Source organism: Rhinatrema bivittatum, chromosome 1 (genome assembly GCF_901001135.1).
Source record: "Rhinatrema bivittatum chromosome 1, aRhiBiv1.1, whole genome shotgun sequence".
Taxonomy (NCBI): domain Eukaryota; kingdom Metazoa; phylum Chordata; class Amphibia; order Gymnophiona; family Rhinatrematidae; genus Rhinatrema; species Rhinatrema bivittatum.
In genome coordinates this window covers 532,483,351-532,501,482 of record NC_042615.1, presented here as the reverse complement: position 1 = coordinate 532,501,482, position 18,132 = coordinate 532,483,351, and the positions used below count along the sequence as shown (strand labels likewise).

At 40.9% G+C, this 18,132-nt stretch overlaps 1 protein-coding gene across 7 annotated transcripts in view; it reads right to left on the bottom strand.

Annotated features, from left to right (window-relative positions):
- Positions 1-18,132, bottom strand: part of JAK2 (Janus kinase 2) — a 419,848-nt gene that overhangs the window by 143,299 nt on the left and 258,417 nt on the right. For all 7 annotated transcript variants that reach the window (XR_003858317.1, XM_029613659.1, XM_029613675.1 and 4 more), the window contains 2 exons: positions 10,950-11,037; positions 2,615-2,742 (listed from right to left, as the gene is read on the bottom strand). Coding sequence is in view for 6 of the 7 variants with exons in the window: in XM_029613659.1 (XP_029469519.1) it covers positions 2,615-2,742; positions 10,950-11,037 (216 nt within the window). In the remaining variant the exon portion in view is untranslated. The remainder of the gene's footprint in view (positions 1-2,614; positions 2,743-10,949; positions 11,038-18,132) is intronic.

The window sequence follows — 18,132 nt, the reverse complement described above, 5'->3', positions numbered from 1 at the left end:
TTAGGTATCCATAACATCCACTGCAGGATTTGAACTTAGGTGCCAAAGCACTCTGTTCCAGTGCTGCAGATGGTGCCATGGTTTGGTGTTCCAAGAGTTGTAGATGGCATCTTAGAATATGTGCTCCATACTGATGACATAAATGGTGCCTGTCAGCCGCAGGTGTGGGCAGAACAGGCGATTCAGCGCAATGGGGATCTTCCATGCCAGAAATGATGACTACATCTGTGCTGATGAGGCTACATCCCTTCTTGGCATTGAGGAGGAACCTGCCGGTAAATGGAACTTTTTGGTTCTGATAGGGATGACCCAGAAGAGGGTTTCCTTTGCTGTTTAGGCAACTTTCTCTGCAACTCCTTTAGTGCTGAAAACTTTCATAGTATACTCAGCTTCTGGATCCAGAGCCCAGCACCATGGGCAAGGGGCTGAGTGAATTCCTATGCTTGCAGAGACAAAAGGGTAGGCTTCTCATTTGGACTCCTTGCACTGGGAGACTGAAGATACTTTGCTCCATGATGAAGAGTGGCTCTGCAGCTTGGCCTCTTGCCAAGGGCTTAGGGCTCTTACCCATCGGTGCCTTCCGAAGGGCCTCTATCTTCCTGGTGTGATACTTCTGCACCCAGGGAAAATGCAATTGCAGCTCTAACAGTTTGAAGAATCATGGTGTGGGCCCAAGAATCAACAGATGGAGTGAGTATCCATGATGGCACTTGCAGATGCAGGTCTTAAATTCACTTACCACGAGCTTTTTGGCCTTGGGCTTCTCCAGCAGTCATTTTTTTTTCCAGCTAGAACTCAAACATTTTGTTGGAAGGACTGCCAAGGAGGCACTAGGCCACAAGAGCTAGAAATAAATTTGAACGAGAATAAGACATGTCTGTGTGGTAGCTTGGACGAAGAAAGATGGGATCAGGAAGCAGCGCATGCACACGGCAACTCCCACACGTGCTGAGTAAAGATTTATTGAACTTTCGACAGATGGGTCTATGTCAGTGCCGTCAGATGATGTCACCCAAGTGTAATGGCTAATTCATACCTGCTTCTCAGAAAAGAAAAGGAAAGTAGGAAATGAGTGAAAAACCTAGCTAGAGGTGTTAAGATAGGAGAAAATAACAAGAGGCTCATGTGAAAGGAGACTTTTGTCACTTTGGGATTTTCTCAAATAGAGAGCAAGAGAGAAAAGCCATGACTGAAAGGCTCCGCAGAAAAATGAAGATTGAAGGACCTCATGCAATGCAGGTTGGGCTGCACATGCTCAGATGAGCATGCTAAAAGCTTCCAGAAGCTTTTAAGTAATCTTCCTGCACCAGACTCTGTTGGTTGACATAACCCCTTGAATGAGGACTTAGCATCTTGCTTGTCCTTGGAGAAAAGAAAAAAAAGCTTATAACTTTAATATTTAGTTCCTCAGGAAATAAGATTTTATAATAAAAATAAGCTGCTAAAGAGAGCATCTGAACTACATGGGAAAAAAATTTAATTCTCTCTCAGAACCATATTATTCTGAAAATAACACTACAAAATGTTTATTTTCACACCATATCAAATCTTTTCATTTAAAGTATTTGATAGGACACAAAATCTTTATAAGGTAACTCAAAGCCTTTCTTTTCTAAAGGTGTCCCCACTTTTTCAATAAGTAGGAAAAGCAAGCACAGGTATAGCTACAGAAATGCTTTTCAACACAGATTTGTAAAAGAAGTGTCTGTACATGTGGGATGTGGGTGTGTTCGGGAAGGGGATGGAGGTGTGGGTCTATGAGTAGGGTTGGGATGAATGTGTGTGTGTGTGTATGCATGGATAGTTGGGTGCAGTATATGGATATATGTGTTTGGGGATATGAAGGTTTGTATGTGGGGATATAGAGCTGTGTATTATAGGAGTGTGTTTGTGTGGAGTACCTGGAAGTATGTTTTTGAGTGGGTAGGAAGGGTTTGTGGTGGGATTGTGGAATGTTTTATGAGTTATAGTTGTGGGTAGGTTTCACACATGAGGGAGTTTGTATGGAGGGGTTGTATCTAAAAGATGTGTGCAGAAATACTGTGTGGAGGGGGTTCTGGGGGGTTTTAGGTGTGATTGTATATGTGGGGAAAGGGTGTAAGTCGGTACGTGTAGTCCGGAGTGTGTTTTGGGAATGGATGTGTGTTTGGATAATTACTCGGAGTAATTATTTCTGGAATATTTCTATAATTGTTCTTTCACAATGAAAGTGTAAATTATGTTGTATAGAGCAGTGAAACAAAATCCTACTTTAAGGCATTTTGCTTTGTATTTTTTAGTAGAATGTGAAGAATGTACATGGATGTGAATGTCCACATAAGGAACATACAGCAAACCTAAAAATGAAGCCTCTCTAAAAAAAAATAAATGTTGTATCTGAAATACCTGCAACCACAAGCCAGAAAAAAAAATACAGTAAAGGTCCCCTTAAAAATGCTGCAAAGTTGGGAAGGCTCTTTAAAAATCCCTAAGTTAGAAGTTTGTTCTAAAAATTTTCTTAAAGTTGACATAAGCATAATAATGACGGTGCATAAATTCACATATTAAGAGAAAATGAGTCCATAACTACATTCCAGCAAAGCATTTCACATGCTGTATACAAAATAAAACTTACTAAAAAATGCATAGCCCATGCCAACTGTTTAGCAACTTCCAGCTTCCACAAGATATTTATTGAGATTTTGTTCTTCTTCAAGTATGTGTCCAAAGATCCAAACTTCACATACTCCTGGACTAGAATATCTGTGTTGAAAATAAAATTAAAATAATTGAATAAAAACTTTGCAGGTTATAAAATAGTTCAGAGATCAAATGACCTGGGTAAGACTTCATCAGACTGGTAGATTACACGCAGTAGAGAACAAAAGATATAATGGAGTTAGAAAATGTCATATGTGCCCTAAAACAAAACAATACGGGCAAATGGTCAGAAAGGTTTTAAAGGCAATTATAGATATCACTTTAGAAATTATCCTCAAATATTTTCGCTAGTGCATCACACGAACCTTGTAATATTCGGAACACAAAAAACTACTTACTGTGCAGCTCCCATTAGCTGCCAGATTTGCTATTGCAAAAAAGTGTTAATTCTATCCTTGCCCAACTCTGAATGAATAGATCACAATAAGCAGGCAATATAACTGTCAACGAAAAAATTAAGATGTCCTTGGAAAATAAGTATTATCAGTACAAAGGTTTATGGTCACTTCTCAGCTAAAATACAATCTCTCCGAGTGGTAAATCAGTACATAACAAAAGATATAGGGCAATGAAAGGGAACTACAAAATGGAAGATTATGTATAAAATATTGCAGTTTACCAGTACCGTAATCTGTTTATTATAGAAAGTACCAGTTTCCTATCAGTGATTTTGAAATGGTTTGCTCATGGATAGAAAAAAAGGTAAATTCTGTTAATGTAATAAATAATCCTTTATTCACAGGACTCCCATACCTTAGAGCTGTTGTTAAACAGGTTTAGACATAGTAAATGACATCAGATAAACACTAAATTCCCATTCAGTTTGCCCAGGTGAGATTCTTCATCTGCTTTTCTACCACTTTGTGTAACCACAAATTCCCATATTTACACCAACACACCAGTTGCCTCTGTCCCCGCCCACCCCTCCATATCTTTTACCCTATCTCTCAACCCTGCTCTACTCGCTGTCCTAAATTATCTGTCCTAAGCATGTCCAAATTCTGTTACGGTTCTGGTCTTCACTACTTCTATTGGTAGGCTGTTCCAGGTCCTGTCATCTCTCTCTGATTCTTTTATGAGCAGTACTTAATACAATCTTGTCCAGAGGTGGTAACCAGATCAACTGATTCAAGTGAAACTCCAAAATAACCTTTGGCAAAAAGGAAGGCATTGTCCTAATTTGCACTCTATCTGGAGTAAATGTTAGAAAAGCTGTTGGAGAGGGGAAAAGGTAGGCCCGGACAAAAAAACACTAGTACCAAATCTAGATTCCAACAAGGCACTGGAAAACTAAGTGGAGGACTAATATACTTAACACCCCTCTGGAATCTAGAAACATCCATGTGCGAGGATAGAGTTTGACCTTGAACATGGCCCCTATAGCAAGCTAGAGCTGCTACGTGTACTTTCAGAGTATTAAGGACCAATCCCTTAATCAAACCCTCATGTAGAAATTCCCAAATCAGGGGAATAGGTGCCCAAGCAGGCTGACACAAATCTTCTGAGCATCAATGCTCAAAACTGCTCCAGACCTGAACGCAAGCCAATGATGTAGAAAACCTCTGAGCTCCTAAGAAAGTGCTCATTACAGCCATTGAGTAACCCCGCTTCAATAGTCAAGTCCTTTCAAGGGCCAAACCATAAGCCAAAATTGATCAGGATTCTCGTGGAGAATTGGACCTTGATGTAGCAAGCACCTGTGTATCAGCAAATGGAGCAGACTGTTTAACAGGTTTTGAAGATCCACATACCAAGGCCTCCAAGGTCAATCCGGATCCACAACAAAAGCCGAGCCTGGGTGATGAGCTATTTTCTGAAGCAACTTGCCTACCATTGGGCATGGAATCATTCCGTCCTGTGGCCATCTTTGTACTAGCACATCTACCCTGAGCACTTGAGGATCCCATCTGTGGCTGTAAAAGTGATGTACCTTTGAATTTACATTGCTTGCCATGAACTCTATCCAAAGCTGATCCTATTGGAAGATGATGAGCTTAAACCTTCATTTGTTAGCTTTCCTTCCCCTGGGTTGAAAGCATGATGACTGAGATAATATGCTTGAATGTTGAGATGCCGATAGAGCTTGAAGATGCTTCTCTGCTTATAGCAGAAGGATATCCATTTCTAGAGAAACCTGTTGACATTGTGTAGCTCCATGATGATTTATGCAGGCCACTGCTGTGGCGTTGTCCAACAACACTCTCACTACTCTCTGAATCAACTGGTCTGCCAATCTAAGAAACGCCAAATGAATCACCTGAGCCTCCAGCTCAATGATGGACAAATCCATCTCCAGAGACTCACTGACCCTGTGCCACCCATTCGTAGCAATGGGCTCCTCGGCCTTGGAGACTCATATCTGTAGTCACCACTATCCATTTGGGAATTGTCAAGTCCATTCTCTTGGTCAGATGTTCTTACTGTAGCCACCAGAGTAACTCCTGCTTCACCGCTGATGGAAGAGACAATTTCACCATCTACTCATGAGACTGAGGGCTCCATAGAGAAAGAACCTCTGAAGAAGGCACATGTGCGCCCTGGCCCAAGGCAACAACTCCGGAATCACCACCATGGACCCAAGAGTCTGCAGGTAAGATCACACAGATGGGCGGCTTGCTGCATGAAAGGCCTGAATTTGCCCCTAGTTTCTAGATACAATATTCTGGCAGAAAAATACCTTGCTTTGAGCTGTATTGAACTGAGCTCCCAAATACCCCAGAGTCCGAGAGGGCTATAAACTGCTCTTGCCAGACTGACCACCCAACCAAGCTCCTGCAGCACTGAACTACCCTGCGAGACAATGTGCAACTCTCAGACCTTGACTTGGCCCTGATTAACCAGTCATCCAAACATGGATGGATCAAGATGTCTTCTTTGTGAAGTGCTGCTGCCACTACCACCATTATCTTGGAGAAGATTCTTGGGACCATAGCCAAACCAAACGGCAAGGACTGAAACTAGTAATATCGCCAGAACACTGAAAAGCGCAGAAAACACTGATTATTCTTTCCAGTTTGGAACGTGCAGATAAGCTTCTGTTAAGTCTAGAGAAGTGAGAAACTCTCCTTTCTGTACAGCCATTTTACCTGATCTCAAGGTTTCCATTCTGAAATGAATCACCCATAAAAACCTGTTGATATGCTTCAGATCCAGAATTAGCTGAAAGGAACCCTCCTTCTTCAGAACCACAAAATAAATGAAGTAACGCCCAGTACCTTCTTGACCCTTTGATACCGGAACAACTGCCTTTAATGAGATCTAACCACAGTAACGTGGTTAACACAGCAGCCCTCTTTTCCTCAGAGTGACTCAGAGAAACCATAAAGGCGTCTGTAACCGGCTGTGCAAACTCCAGAGTATAACCATACTTGACAATGTCGAGTACCTCCTGATCGGGCATAATTTGGGTCCACCTCTGGTAAAACCGAGAAAGACTGACGACTATCTTTGGTACCAAAAGATGGATCCCTAAAACTGCATTGCAAAGATATGGAAGCACCAGAGGTCCCTTACTTACCTGTCTTCTTGAGCCAAAAGGACCAAGAAAGGACAGAGTTCTCTGACCTCCAGATCCCCTGCTTGATGAAATCTACTGGAATTGCGAAACCGGCTCCTAGAGAAGGAGAACATGAAAAGCTTTCCTATCTTCCAGTAAGTGAGGAATCTTCAAATCTCCCCATTTACTGGCCTTTTTTTTCCAACTCGTCGCCAAACAGGAGACGGCCCTTGAAAGGCAGCTTAGTCAAATTTGACTTCGAGATGGTATCTGCTGAGCAGTTGCACAACCAGAGAGAATGCTGAGCTGCCACTTTGAAGGCTACCCCTGAGCCAGCCTCCAACTAAATTGCTGCCCCTGGTTCAAGTGAGAGGCCATCCTCTCCCAGTTCCTTCTGGGCTTCCTGGGACAACTGCAAACTGGCATGGGCCACACTGCAGCTGCAAGCTGAAATCCACAGATTCATGACCAAAGCCTTGAAGGCCTGATTCAGCATAGACTATTTTCCAATCCTGAATATTATTAAGGGCAGCTCCACCTTCCACCGGAAGGTGGTTCTCATAGTGACAGAGTACAGCAGTGCATCCACTCTGGGAAATCGAAATTGGAGGGTCCTGAGGATTCATACCGTTCAGGATTAGGCTCCTTTAAAATGAGACTCAGGAGCTTCCCTAACTTCCTGTACTGCTTCATGATTGGATGCCCAAGAACATAAGAAATAAGAAGTTGTTATGCTGGGTCAGACCAAGGGTCCATCAAGCCCAGCATCCTATTTCCAACAGAGGCCAAACCAGGCCACAAGAACCTGGCAATCACCCAAACACCAAGAAGATCCCATGCTACTGATGCAATTAATAGCAGTGGTTATTCCCTAAGTAAACTTGATTAATAGCCGTTAATGGACTTCTCCAAGAACTTATCCAAACCGTTTTTGAACCCAGCTACACTAACCACATCCTCTGGTAACAAATTCCAGAGCTTAATTGTGAGTTGAGTGAAAAAGAATTTTCTCTGATTAGTCTTAAATGTGCTACTTGCTAACTTCATGGAATGCCCCCTAGTCTATTATTCGAAAGTGTAAATAACCAATTCACATCTACTCGTTCAAGACCTCTCATGATCTTAAAGATCTCTATCATATCCCCCCTCAGCCTTCTCTTCTCCAAGCTGAAGAGCCCTAACCTCTTCAGCCTTTCCTCATAGGGGAGCTGTTCCATCCCCTTTATCATTTTGATTGCCCTTCTCTGTACCTTCTCCATCGCAACTATATCTTTTTTGAGATGCGGCGACCAGAATTGTACACTGTATTCAAGGTGCGGTCTCACCATGGAGTGATACAGAGGCATTATGACATTTTCTGTTTTATTAATCGTTCCCTTCCTAATAATTCCTAACATTCTGTTTGCTTGCCTTCTGCAGATTGACCATAATAGGGTCTTCCTTGGAGGCTTAGAGAAATCTATGTCCTCTTCTTGCAGCTGCAGCATGCGCAGCAACTGGGAAATCAAAGCGGATAACTCATTCCTACGGAAGAGTCTCAGAACAGATTTGTGCACTTCCCCCTCACGAGAAATTTCTCCTTCCTCTAAATCAGCCTCCCCAGTCCTCGCTGGGAAAGACCTGAACTCATCTTAAGAGTCTTCTGAGTCTCCCGGATCATCTTCAATTTCCTCATGGTCCCTTATCCTTTCCCATCTGAACCCTATTACGTGCAGGAGGGGAACATAGGGGAGCAAAGTGTTTTCTGTTCCAGGAAGAAATGCATCATGAATGCTGGATGCGCAGCATCCTTCCCCATACAAAAGGTCTGTAGACCTTTAAAAAAAAAAAAAAAAAAAGAAAGTTATACCCTAGGAAAGGGCAGACAAATCCATTCCAGGCACCAGGGGAGCAGGCAAAGTCACACTGAGGTAAACATCAATGGAATCTGGAGTAACAGGAAACAGAGAAGGATTTAGCTCTCCTCATTCCAATGAGGTTTCAGGAGGACTCCCTCCCCTGCAGGGAACTGGATTCCTGGAGAAGGACTGAAACCCTCCAACTGGTGCGAATTCTTTCGTTGAGAGCTCCCACCTGGCTGCAGTGCACCGGAGACACAACAGAGAGGTGTCTGCATGCACAAACCTCATACTGAAGGCAGAACAGAGCGCCAGTTTTGGGGGTTTTTTTCGGCAGAGCACTCTCTCTCCTGCTCATGAAGTCTGCGCACTGTGAAAGACTGAAATCATGGTCAGAAACACTACCTAAACTACTTCTGGGCCATTCCTGACAGAGCCCCGATGAATTTGCAGCCATGCCATCAGACCATTTTTTTTCTTTTCTTTTATTGTTCCCCCGGCTAGACAAAAGACCTTAAAGAGACGGGTGGCTGAACTGTCAAAGTTTCTGCCACTGATAGAGAATCTAGTGAGAGAGATAAACAGCAAAGGAAGAAAGCCAGCAAAAGAGTAAAGGGAGGCAGGCAGAAATAGAATGAAATCAGTGCTGCCTTACTCTTCTGGAAATCGTCTGCTTTTAGTTTCTTTCAGAGTGAGAGGGTAGATTGCCTTCACTTCATTACTGGGCTTAACTCAAATGAAGGAGAAGTCATCACTGTCACCTTAGGACTACCCAGGTCATTCCCAATACTGACAGGCCTACATCCACAGAACCATATGCATGTCCACCATCTACTGGAGATGGAGAATATTGGCAGGCTGATGACAGTGCAGGAATATAAGATGTGACATCAGTGAGTCTGTACATAACCCAGTTGTGTGGACTGGCCTGCCTGGATGAAGAGGAAACTAGACTTGCCAGTCTTCCAGCGCCAGTTGTTCAATGGAGCTATATCTGAACAGGTATTAAAACTGTCAAGCAAGGGAGGATGGACTCTGATCCACTGTGTCTAGAAGCTGTCAGAATTTGGCAATGTGCTGTATCGCATATAGCCTCTCTCAGAAATGACCTACCTACCAGGTACAGAAAGCACACTAGCAGATAAGCTCAGCAGAGTGCCTGACCCACATGAATGTTCATCGAATGGGTCTTGTTATCCTAAAAATAGTCACATAGTAAATGATAGCAGATAAAGACCAAAAAGGACCATCTAGTCTACCGTAAAATCCCAACAGGCTTAGCATGTAGGTTTGAAATTGTAAAATAATTATGTGGCTAGTGTGCTCATCATCCTCTCAGGAGTTATAGCTACCTGAAGGCAGTGCAAATTTCTTTGAGTCAGAGATAACCTAAGGTTAGATTTACTAGAATAATGTGTGGTACTAGGATGAAGTACAGCCAGAAGATTTCTGGTGACAAGCATTAGTAGAAAAGAGAATTTTCAGAGGATGCCAAAGTTACAGTTGCGTGGTAAGGATGTGGGGAACAAATGGGAGAGAAGGTCAATTGTAGGTGGGTTAGATATAAGTAGTAGAGAAGGCAGTGTAATGTCCAGGTACCACATTTTTATACTTTACACTGACTGATAACATAACTTACTATTCTTAATGACACAAACAAAAAGGATTTACACTATATATTTTAACTGGACAGCACAATTGCTAATTGGATCCCAGAATGTACATATTTTTCCTATAACAAAGCAGGATTACCTTACATGCCCACATCAAGACTCAAAATATTAGAGCCATGGCCATCTTGATGGCTCACCTATGATCAGCTGCTCCTGAAGACATTACAGAGCAGCCACATGGAACTCTCTGCATATTTTCACTTCTCATTAGTGGCTAGATCCCGACTCTGCTTTGGCCAGGCAGTTCTTAAATATTTTTAAAGTTTAAAAATTAAAATAAATAACTAAATAAAATGAAATGTAATGTTTGTTAACTCCTTCCTATAATTGCATGGTTGGAGGATTGTCTGGGAGAGTTGGAAAGTAGGGACTGCAAGACAGCCCACACCTTGAGAGCCCCTGCGAGTGTGACTGACTTTCCTGCTTGTCCATGAAGAAAATTAAGTTGCTTACTTGTAACTGGTGTTCTCCATGGACAGAAGGCAAGTCAGTGACACATACATTTCCACAACCCCTTGAAGTTATAACAACCAGTTCCTTATTACTGTTTGTTAGCTGTGCTAAATAACCGAGGAGACCTCACATGGCCACTGGGCATATGCAGCACACAGCACATGTTCGGTTACACTTAAAAGCTTTTACTCAGGGCTACAGCACTTGTCCTTGACATCACATGATATCTTTCAAGTGCAAATGACTTGTTCTGTTATGTATGGGAAACACCAGTTACAGGTAAGCAACAATTTTCCTCCTCTCTCCCTCTCTGATATGAATATTGTTTCATGGTGCTAGGCTGGAATACCATGCTGCCACATCTTCAGAGGGAAAGCCATGTCAGCCTGGTGTAGCAAAAATGACAGGAGTCAAGGAGCACCTTACAGACTGACCAATTTATTAAAGCATGAGCTTTTGAGGACAGAGACTACTTCGTCAGATGCTTGATTCATCAGCATCTCCTCGAAAGCTCATGCTTTAATAAACCGGTTAGTCTATAAGGTGCCAATCGACTCCTGTCATTTTTTCATACTGCCATACGAATGTATTAGAATGATCTTCTGAGACAGTAGCTGCTTGCTGATATGATTCAGATAAGTAATGGCCCCTTTGCATAAATATAACTGAAAAGTGCATATAGCCTACATGTTTGCATTACTCAAACTTAAAAAAATGTATAATGAAATACAATATCTTTGGAAAAAGCAGCAACTTTTATTAGTGCACTATAAAATTTGTAAGACTTACTCTCTTCTCCACAGACACAGACTCCATAATTCAATACCAGATGCTTGTAAGAAAGCTGGCTCATCATGCTTGCTGCTTCAAAGAAAGACTAAAATAAAGAAAAAAAATGGGCACCGAAGATTGTTCAAAGAAATCACTTTATCAAATGTGTAGTGTGACAAATGGAAGGGGCTCCCAACCTTTTGGGAAGCATGGACCCCTTTTCAACCTTCAGATATTTCATGGATCCCTACATGCATCTCTAATTTTTACAAGCAGTTTAAATGCCATACAGAAAACTGATTAACGTAATAACAAATAATATGCATGCCAGAATAATTTGTAATATATAAAACTGAATAATATAAAACGAATGATTTCTGACACAAACTGCACTCCTTCTCCTACCCTCCCTTTATCAGTACTACTACTACTCCCTATCAACACCATAGCTCTTTCCCTCCTGCCCTGCTTCCCTCCACCTACGGACCCTTCTTGAGTGCTCTCCCTTCTGCTCTTTCCTCCCTTCAGCCTCGTCTCTGGTTCCCTCCTGCCTTCCTCATGTTACTCCTGGGGAAATTCTGCACAAAACAAATTAAAATTTCTGTGTAAAAAATGTATGAATTCTGCACACAGTTCTGCAGGCTTTATTCAGATAACACAATATAATCATTTTCTTTGAGTAATAGTTAATTTATAATGCAATACAGAAAAAGTTATTATTTAAAGATGCAAGCTTTTTATTTTTTTGCGCAAATTTGTCCCAACATAAGGCCTGGCCCCTCTAGATTGCTTTCCCTTTTGGCTTGAACCCCTTTCCTCCTACCTGATCTCTCCTCTCCTTTGGGTCAATTACCCTGTTCGCTCACTATTTCCCTCTCCCCCTAGGTTTGACCCCTCTCTCTTCACTTTTCCCCCACCAGATTTCTCTCTCTGCCCCACCTGGCTCAATCCCCCCATCAGGCTTGAACCCTTCCCTGGCTCTTTTCTATTCTCCCCTCCAGTTCTCTTGCATCACCCCAGAGAGAAATTTAAGGAGTCTTTCTATCTGCTTTCCTCTTAAGGAAGACCCCCAACTTTCTCTCTGTCTGCCCCCTCCAGGGTTGACTCCTGGGATGGAGGTCAGAGAGAAAGTACCCAATTGCCCAGTTCTTTCCCTTCATCCCAGCAAGATCCTCTAGCTTTCTCTCTATCTGTTACCTTCTCTTTAATAAGATCACCATTTCTCTCCTTTCTTCCCCACAGCTCGCTGCCTCTTGTTCAAGTTCCACTAGCCCCTACTGCTTCCTCCATAGTTCAGGCCACACAGGCCAAGGCTGATGCTTGGTTCACTGCTGACTCTCCCAACTCTTTTCTGGTTCACGTATGCTGGTCGCCACTCCTCCTTTCTAGCTTCCAGACAGACAGACTCTATTCCTTCCTCTATTCTGGCCCATGCAGGCTTTCACTGCCAATGCTGCTGGCTCTTTCCTGGTCATCGTGGGCAAATGCAGAATTCTGCACAGAAAGGGAACTGCTCAAATTCTGTGCAACTGCATAGTGCAGAATTCCCCCTGGAGTATTTATTTGATTTATATTCCACTTTCCTGCACTTCAAAGTGGATTACATTCAAGTACTGTAGGTATTTCCCTATCCCAGGAAGGCTAACAACCTAAGAGTGTGCACTCTCCTGCCCTCTCTCCTCCCCATGCCTCCTCTTCTGTCCTATCCCTCCTGTGTCCTCTTCCCTGGTCCTGCCCCTCAAGGCCCCATCCTGATTGCTTCCACTCCTGCCCTTCCTCCATGGCCCCTTCCTGAGTGCTGCATCCCCCTCTCCCATGGCCCCTTCCCCAAGTGTCTTTCCTTTCCCAAGATCCCTTTCCTATTCTTTTCCCTCCTTCCCTCTCTCCACAGCCCCATTTTAAGTGTTTTATTTATTTTTTTCCAACCTTTTTGAATAACTTTACCCAAGGCAGGGTACAAAATATTCAAAAAGTAACATACAATGTATGTGAAGGAGACTTCAGTAAGGGCTAAACTTGATATTTTATTTAAAATCGCTTGTATCCTGCACCTTCCAAAGTTTGGGGTGGGCAACGTGAAAACATCCTTAAAAAATTCATGATAAAATAAATACATACATAATTAAACAAATAAGCCTTGTTTGGGAAGTAAAAGACATGTATTGAGAAAGAGCTAGTTATCTAATTAACTGTAAGAATTAGTTGATATTAAATCTTTGAATGCTTGGTGGAAGAAAGAGGTTTGTAGGGCTTTTTTGAATTCCTTTGAGCTATTAATATTACGGAGTTGGACAGGTAAGGAATTCCACAATGTTGGACCAGCAATTGAAAAGGCCCATTCTCTAGTGCAGTTAAGAAGGGCAAAACGTGGTGAAGGAATATTAAGTAACAGTTGTTGTGAGGAACGTACTGCTCTGCTCTGCTGGGGGTGTATACCTTTAGAGTTGCTTGCACTGAGGGGAAGTGATATTATACATAAGATTATGGATAATGATAGCCAGTTTATATTGAATTCTCCATGTCACTGGGAGCTAGTGGAGTGAGAACAAAACTGGTGTGATATGATCGCGTATATTAGAGCCAATTAATAGTAGTGTTGCTACATTTTGAGTAATCTGTAAGGCACGAAGAGTGTTTTACAGCAGACCAATGAAGAGTGAGTTACAATAATCTATTGATGAAAAAATGAATGATTGGAGAACAGTTCTGAAATCATTCTGACCTAAGTATGGTTTACTGTATTGTAGCATTTTTAATTTCAGAAATGTGGTTTTGTAATATGTGAAATATGTGCTTTCATAAATAGAGATGAATTGAATATGACCCCCCTAAGTTCCATACCTTCTTAGATATAATCAAATTTTCTATATAACAGAAGGAATTTGGAATCTCATATTTAATGCAATGACCTAGAATGAGAACTTCAGTATTTTTAAGGTTTAGTGCTAGCAGGTTATGAGATAACCAACTTTTAATGCTTTAGAGACAAAGTGTGGCAAAATCAATGGTAGCAGTCCATGAAGATTTCATGGAGAAAAAAGATCTGGATATCTTGGCGGAAATGTAGTAAATGAGGCCAAGAGTTGAAAGGAGAGTACAAAGAGGAGCTATGTAAATGTTAAAAAGAACAGCGGAGAGATCAGAGCGCGTTATTGTATACCTGTAAAATAGGGTGCCAAGAGGAGGAAGAGGAGGCTATATGGACTTGATGAGAACGTTCAGAGAGGTAAGAGGGAAACCAGGAGAGCACCAGTCCAGATATTCCAGCATGAGTCAAACGAGTTAGGAGGATGTTGTGATTTATTGTGTCAAATGATGAATTTATGTCTAATAGAATTACAATGTAGCAAATACCAATGTCAAATCCTCTGAACATGGTATCAGCACTGGATAAGAGAAGAAGTTCTGTACTGTGATAACAGCCAAAACCAAACTGATATTGATCAATGTCTGAATTTTTATCAAGAAAGTCTGTTAGCTGAGATAGAATGCATGATTCCATTATTTTTGTAAGAAAAGAAAGCAAGGATATTGCTGAAGGTTAGCTGGATCATTGAAGTTGGATACGTTTTGCTTGGGGAGAGGACGAACAAGTGCTTTTTTAAAGGTGTGAAGACATGTAACCTGAAGATAAAGAACGATAAATAATTTGTTTTATTGAATCCAAAATTATGTGACTGGAAAGTTTTAATAGTGTTGTTGAGCAAAGGTTTAATGGTTATGATGATGAGTTAAGCTTATTAATGATTTGTAATACTTCAGTTGTAGCAACTGATTCAAATTTAGTCCAGAGAATTGGTTTATTACTGTTTGTAGGGGGTGTGTATATTGGGAAAGTAGCACAGATGATAGCTATCTTGTCTGAAAGAAATGAGGCAAACGTTTTGCATGAATTTGCTGGAGAGTCTGAAAATTGTGGATTATTAATGGATGATGGAGACTTAGTCAAATTATGAACAATGTGAAAAAGCTCTCCTGGGCTTTGCATGGCATCTAAGACATTTTGAGAAGAAAGATTTTTTTTAGCTAAGTTGATAGCTATTCTGTATTGATCAAGTAAATTACGATAGGAATTTAAGTTCTCTGATGATAGATTACATCGCCATCTTGCTTCTGCCCTTCTAAGGGTTTGCTTAGAAAGTGTGAGAGATTATGTATACCATTTGGCTCTTGTTGTCTGCTTTTAACTGTAAAGTTTAGACGGCACTAATTACTCTGTGACAGATTGGATTGTATCGTGTTAATTTAGCATCATGTTGTCCAAAGAATCATCTGAAGAAGTGGACAGTATAGATTGTAGTTAATCTTTAAACTGCATGGGGTCAATATAGGGACGTTTAAGAAACAATGATTGTGCCTGAGGTGAGTTGTGAGGAATGGCGGGTGATATGATATTGATATTTATTAAATAGTGGTCAGACCATGGTACCTTCTCTATATTTATATTTTGATCTGGTAACTTGAGATACAGAGTAGGGCTAGTGATTTTTTTTTTATGTGGTTTGTGAATAGAACACATAGCTCAGAACCCAAGTCTGCTGGAGGAAATTTGGTAAGGACAGAGATTTGTAATGAGATGCTTTAACTATGGCAAATAATTCTTTTGGTTTACTGAGGGATCCATCTAGTTGCTTTGTAAAATATATACGTTTTCCATTGTTTATTGAGGATCTATACTTTGCTAATGCTATATGGTACTCCTGTAGATCATTGGGGGAGTAGATTTGCACCCATTTAACTTTGGCACGACAAAGGCATCTCTTTAATTCAGTTAATGTATTTAGAAAACCATGGAGCATATGTTACATATGTTTTGGTTTTTATATAGGATGGAACTACCTGATTCAAGGCTGAACTGATATTATGATTTCAGGTATTAATAGCATTCTCAATCCAGTCTGCAGGTAGATCTATCATTGTTGGAGATAGGTTGTTTAATAATGTATCTGTTTCAAAATGCGGTCTCCCAACAATTGTGCACTACTCAGGTGCTGGTGGAAAAATGGTAGGACACTGAATTGTGGTGGAAATTAAGAAGTGATCAGACCTGGGTACTGGAGTGATATCCAAATCACTGATTATGAGAGAAATGGGTTTGATTTACAAATAGCAGATCTAGCATATGACCAGCTTTGTAAGTTGCAGCAAAAATAACTTATTTAAGGTTAAATACTGATAATATATCTAAGAAATCTTCACATAATGGTGAACAATGGAAGTTGATCAAGGTGTAAATTGAAATCACCTAACAATAATGTGTCTGTCTAATCAATATTGGCAGTTGTCAAAAATTCAAAAAAGATGAACTATTTTGTGATAAACTACCTGGAGAGCAATGTACCAGACAAATCTTAACTGTTTTTGAGGTTTGTAACCTCTAGGCTGAGATGATTTAGTATAATCAGATGGACAACTGATTTAAAGCAGGGATGTCAGTTTCTGTAGCACATAATTCAGTGATACATAAACAGTCTGGAGTCAGATTTTAACAAGTCATGAAGAATACAAGCTTTTTTTGTAACAGATTGAGCATGGTACAAACTTTGGTATTTTGTTTATTATTCCTCATCAACAATATTCTGATATACGGCACGTGATGGGATTAAAAAATTTGGTCCATTTTATCAAATGTATATATTTTGCTGTAACAGATAAGATAGATATGATAATCTTATATTGTACCATTTTTTTGGATGCTGGAGATAAAGCATTCATGAAAATAAAGATTTTATTGCTAAAAACAAAAATGCTAAGAATAAAATAACTGCATTCTATCATTATCAATTTTTTAAAAAATCATGAAATATAAAAGATATGTATTTTAACAAAGAGAAAATTGGGAGCCAAACTGACAGCATTATAAGTGATTTTGCTTTATATCAAGCCATGTTAATATTAGGTCTACAATAAAAGAGTGGAAGTCTATTTGTTCACATATAAGCAATTGCTGCATAAAAACGTTTTCTTGCCAGGTATCAGTGAGAATATATTCAGCAAAATAGAGTCATTCATCAAAATGCTTTATGGAGTTGACATCCGCGATAACACCATAACGCATGTGATAGTAATAGTATCGCATTGCGCGAATGCAAATTTTTTTTTCATAGGGGCCGGATTGGGGAGGAGTTTGGGCAGGATTCATTGTGCGATAGCGTACCGCACACTTTAACGCCGGAAATAACTACACCTTTTTCCCTGGTGTTAAAGCTGTGCGAAGGGCCCGAATCAACTGTAACGCACTTTGTGATAAAGATTGCAAATTGCATTTCGGCCATTTTTGAGCTAGGGAAGAGCGGAGTGAAGTGGGGGGAGAGGGGTAGAGAGAGAGTGAGAGAGAGAAATGAGGGTGAGGGAGAGGGAGAGAAAGTGCGCTTCTGGGGAGGCCTTCACAGTATTCAACTATAGGGGGGGGACCAGCTAATAACTCGAGGTGAGGTTTTGCTGGTGGTTTAGGGTTTTGGGGCCAGTTTTACATGCAGAGTGAGATGTTTATACAGCACAGTGCACCTCAGTGAAGATTTGACATCATTTGGAAGGAGGAAAGTCTCACAACGTTGAGATTTCTACAGTAATCTCTCGCCCTAGGCTGATAGTACCCTGATATAAAGCCCATCAAGCTAGGGCGAGAGAATACTGTAGAAATCTCAACGTTGTGAGACACTTTCCTCATTCCAATTGACGTCAAATCTTCACTGAGGTGTACTGTGCTGTTTGTACATCTCACTCTACATGTAAAACTGGCCCCCAAACCCTAAACCACCACCAAAACCTCACCTCAAGTTATCAGCTGGCACTCCTATAGTGGTATAAATAGTTGACTACTATGAAGGCCTTATAAAGAGTCTCTCTCTCTTCACCCACAGAGCCTGTCTGGGCACTTTGCGAGTAGCGAACAGCAAGTATCGCGTGGTGTGAAAGCTAACGTACCCCAGGATACTACCTATGCAAAGCGCTAACATAACGCATGGTGCGGTAAATTCTAAAATCATCATAGACACGCCCCTTTTTCTTATCACGGGCATTATCCATGGAAAATTATAGCATTTTGATGAATCTAGGGGTAAGTGTGCCATGGCTTCAATGGCTACAAAACACCATATGAAAGCTTCATATAAAAATTTCCAAGGATTCTAGGTTCTTTTAGTGTGGAAATAAATCCGCTGCATGTAATGGCAAACAAAATTCACTTGATTGCATCCAA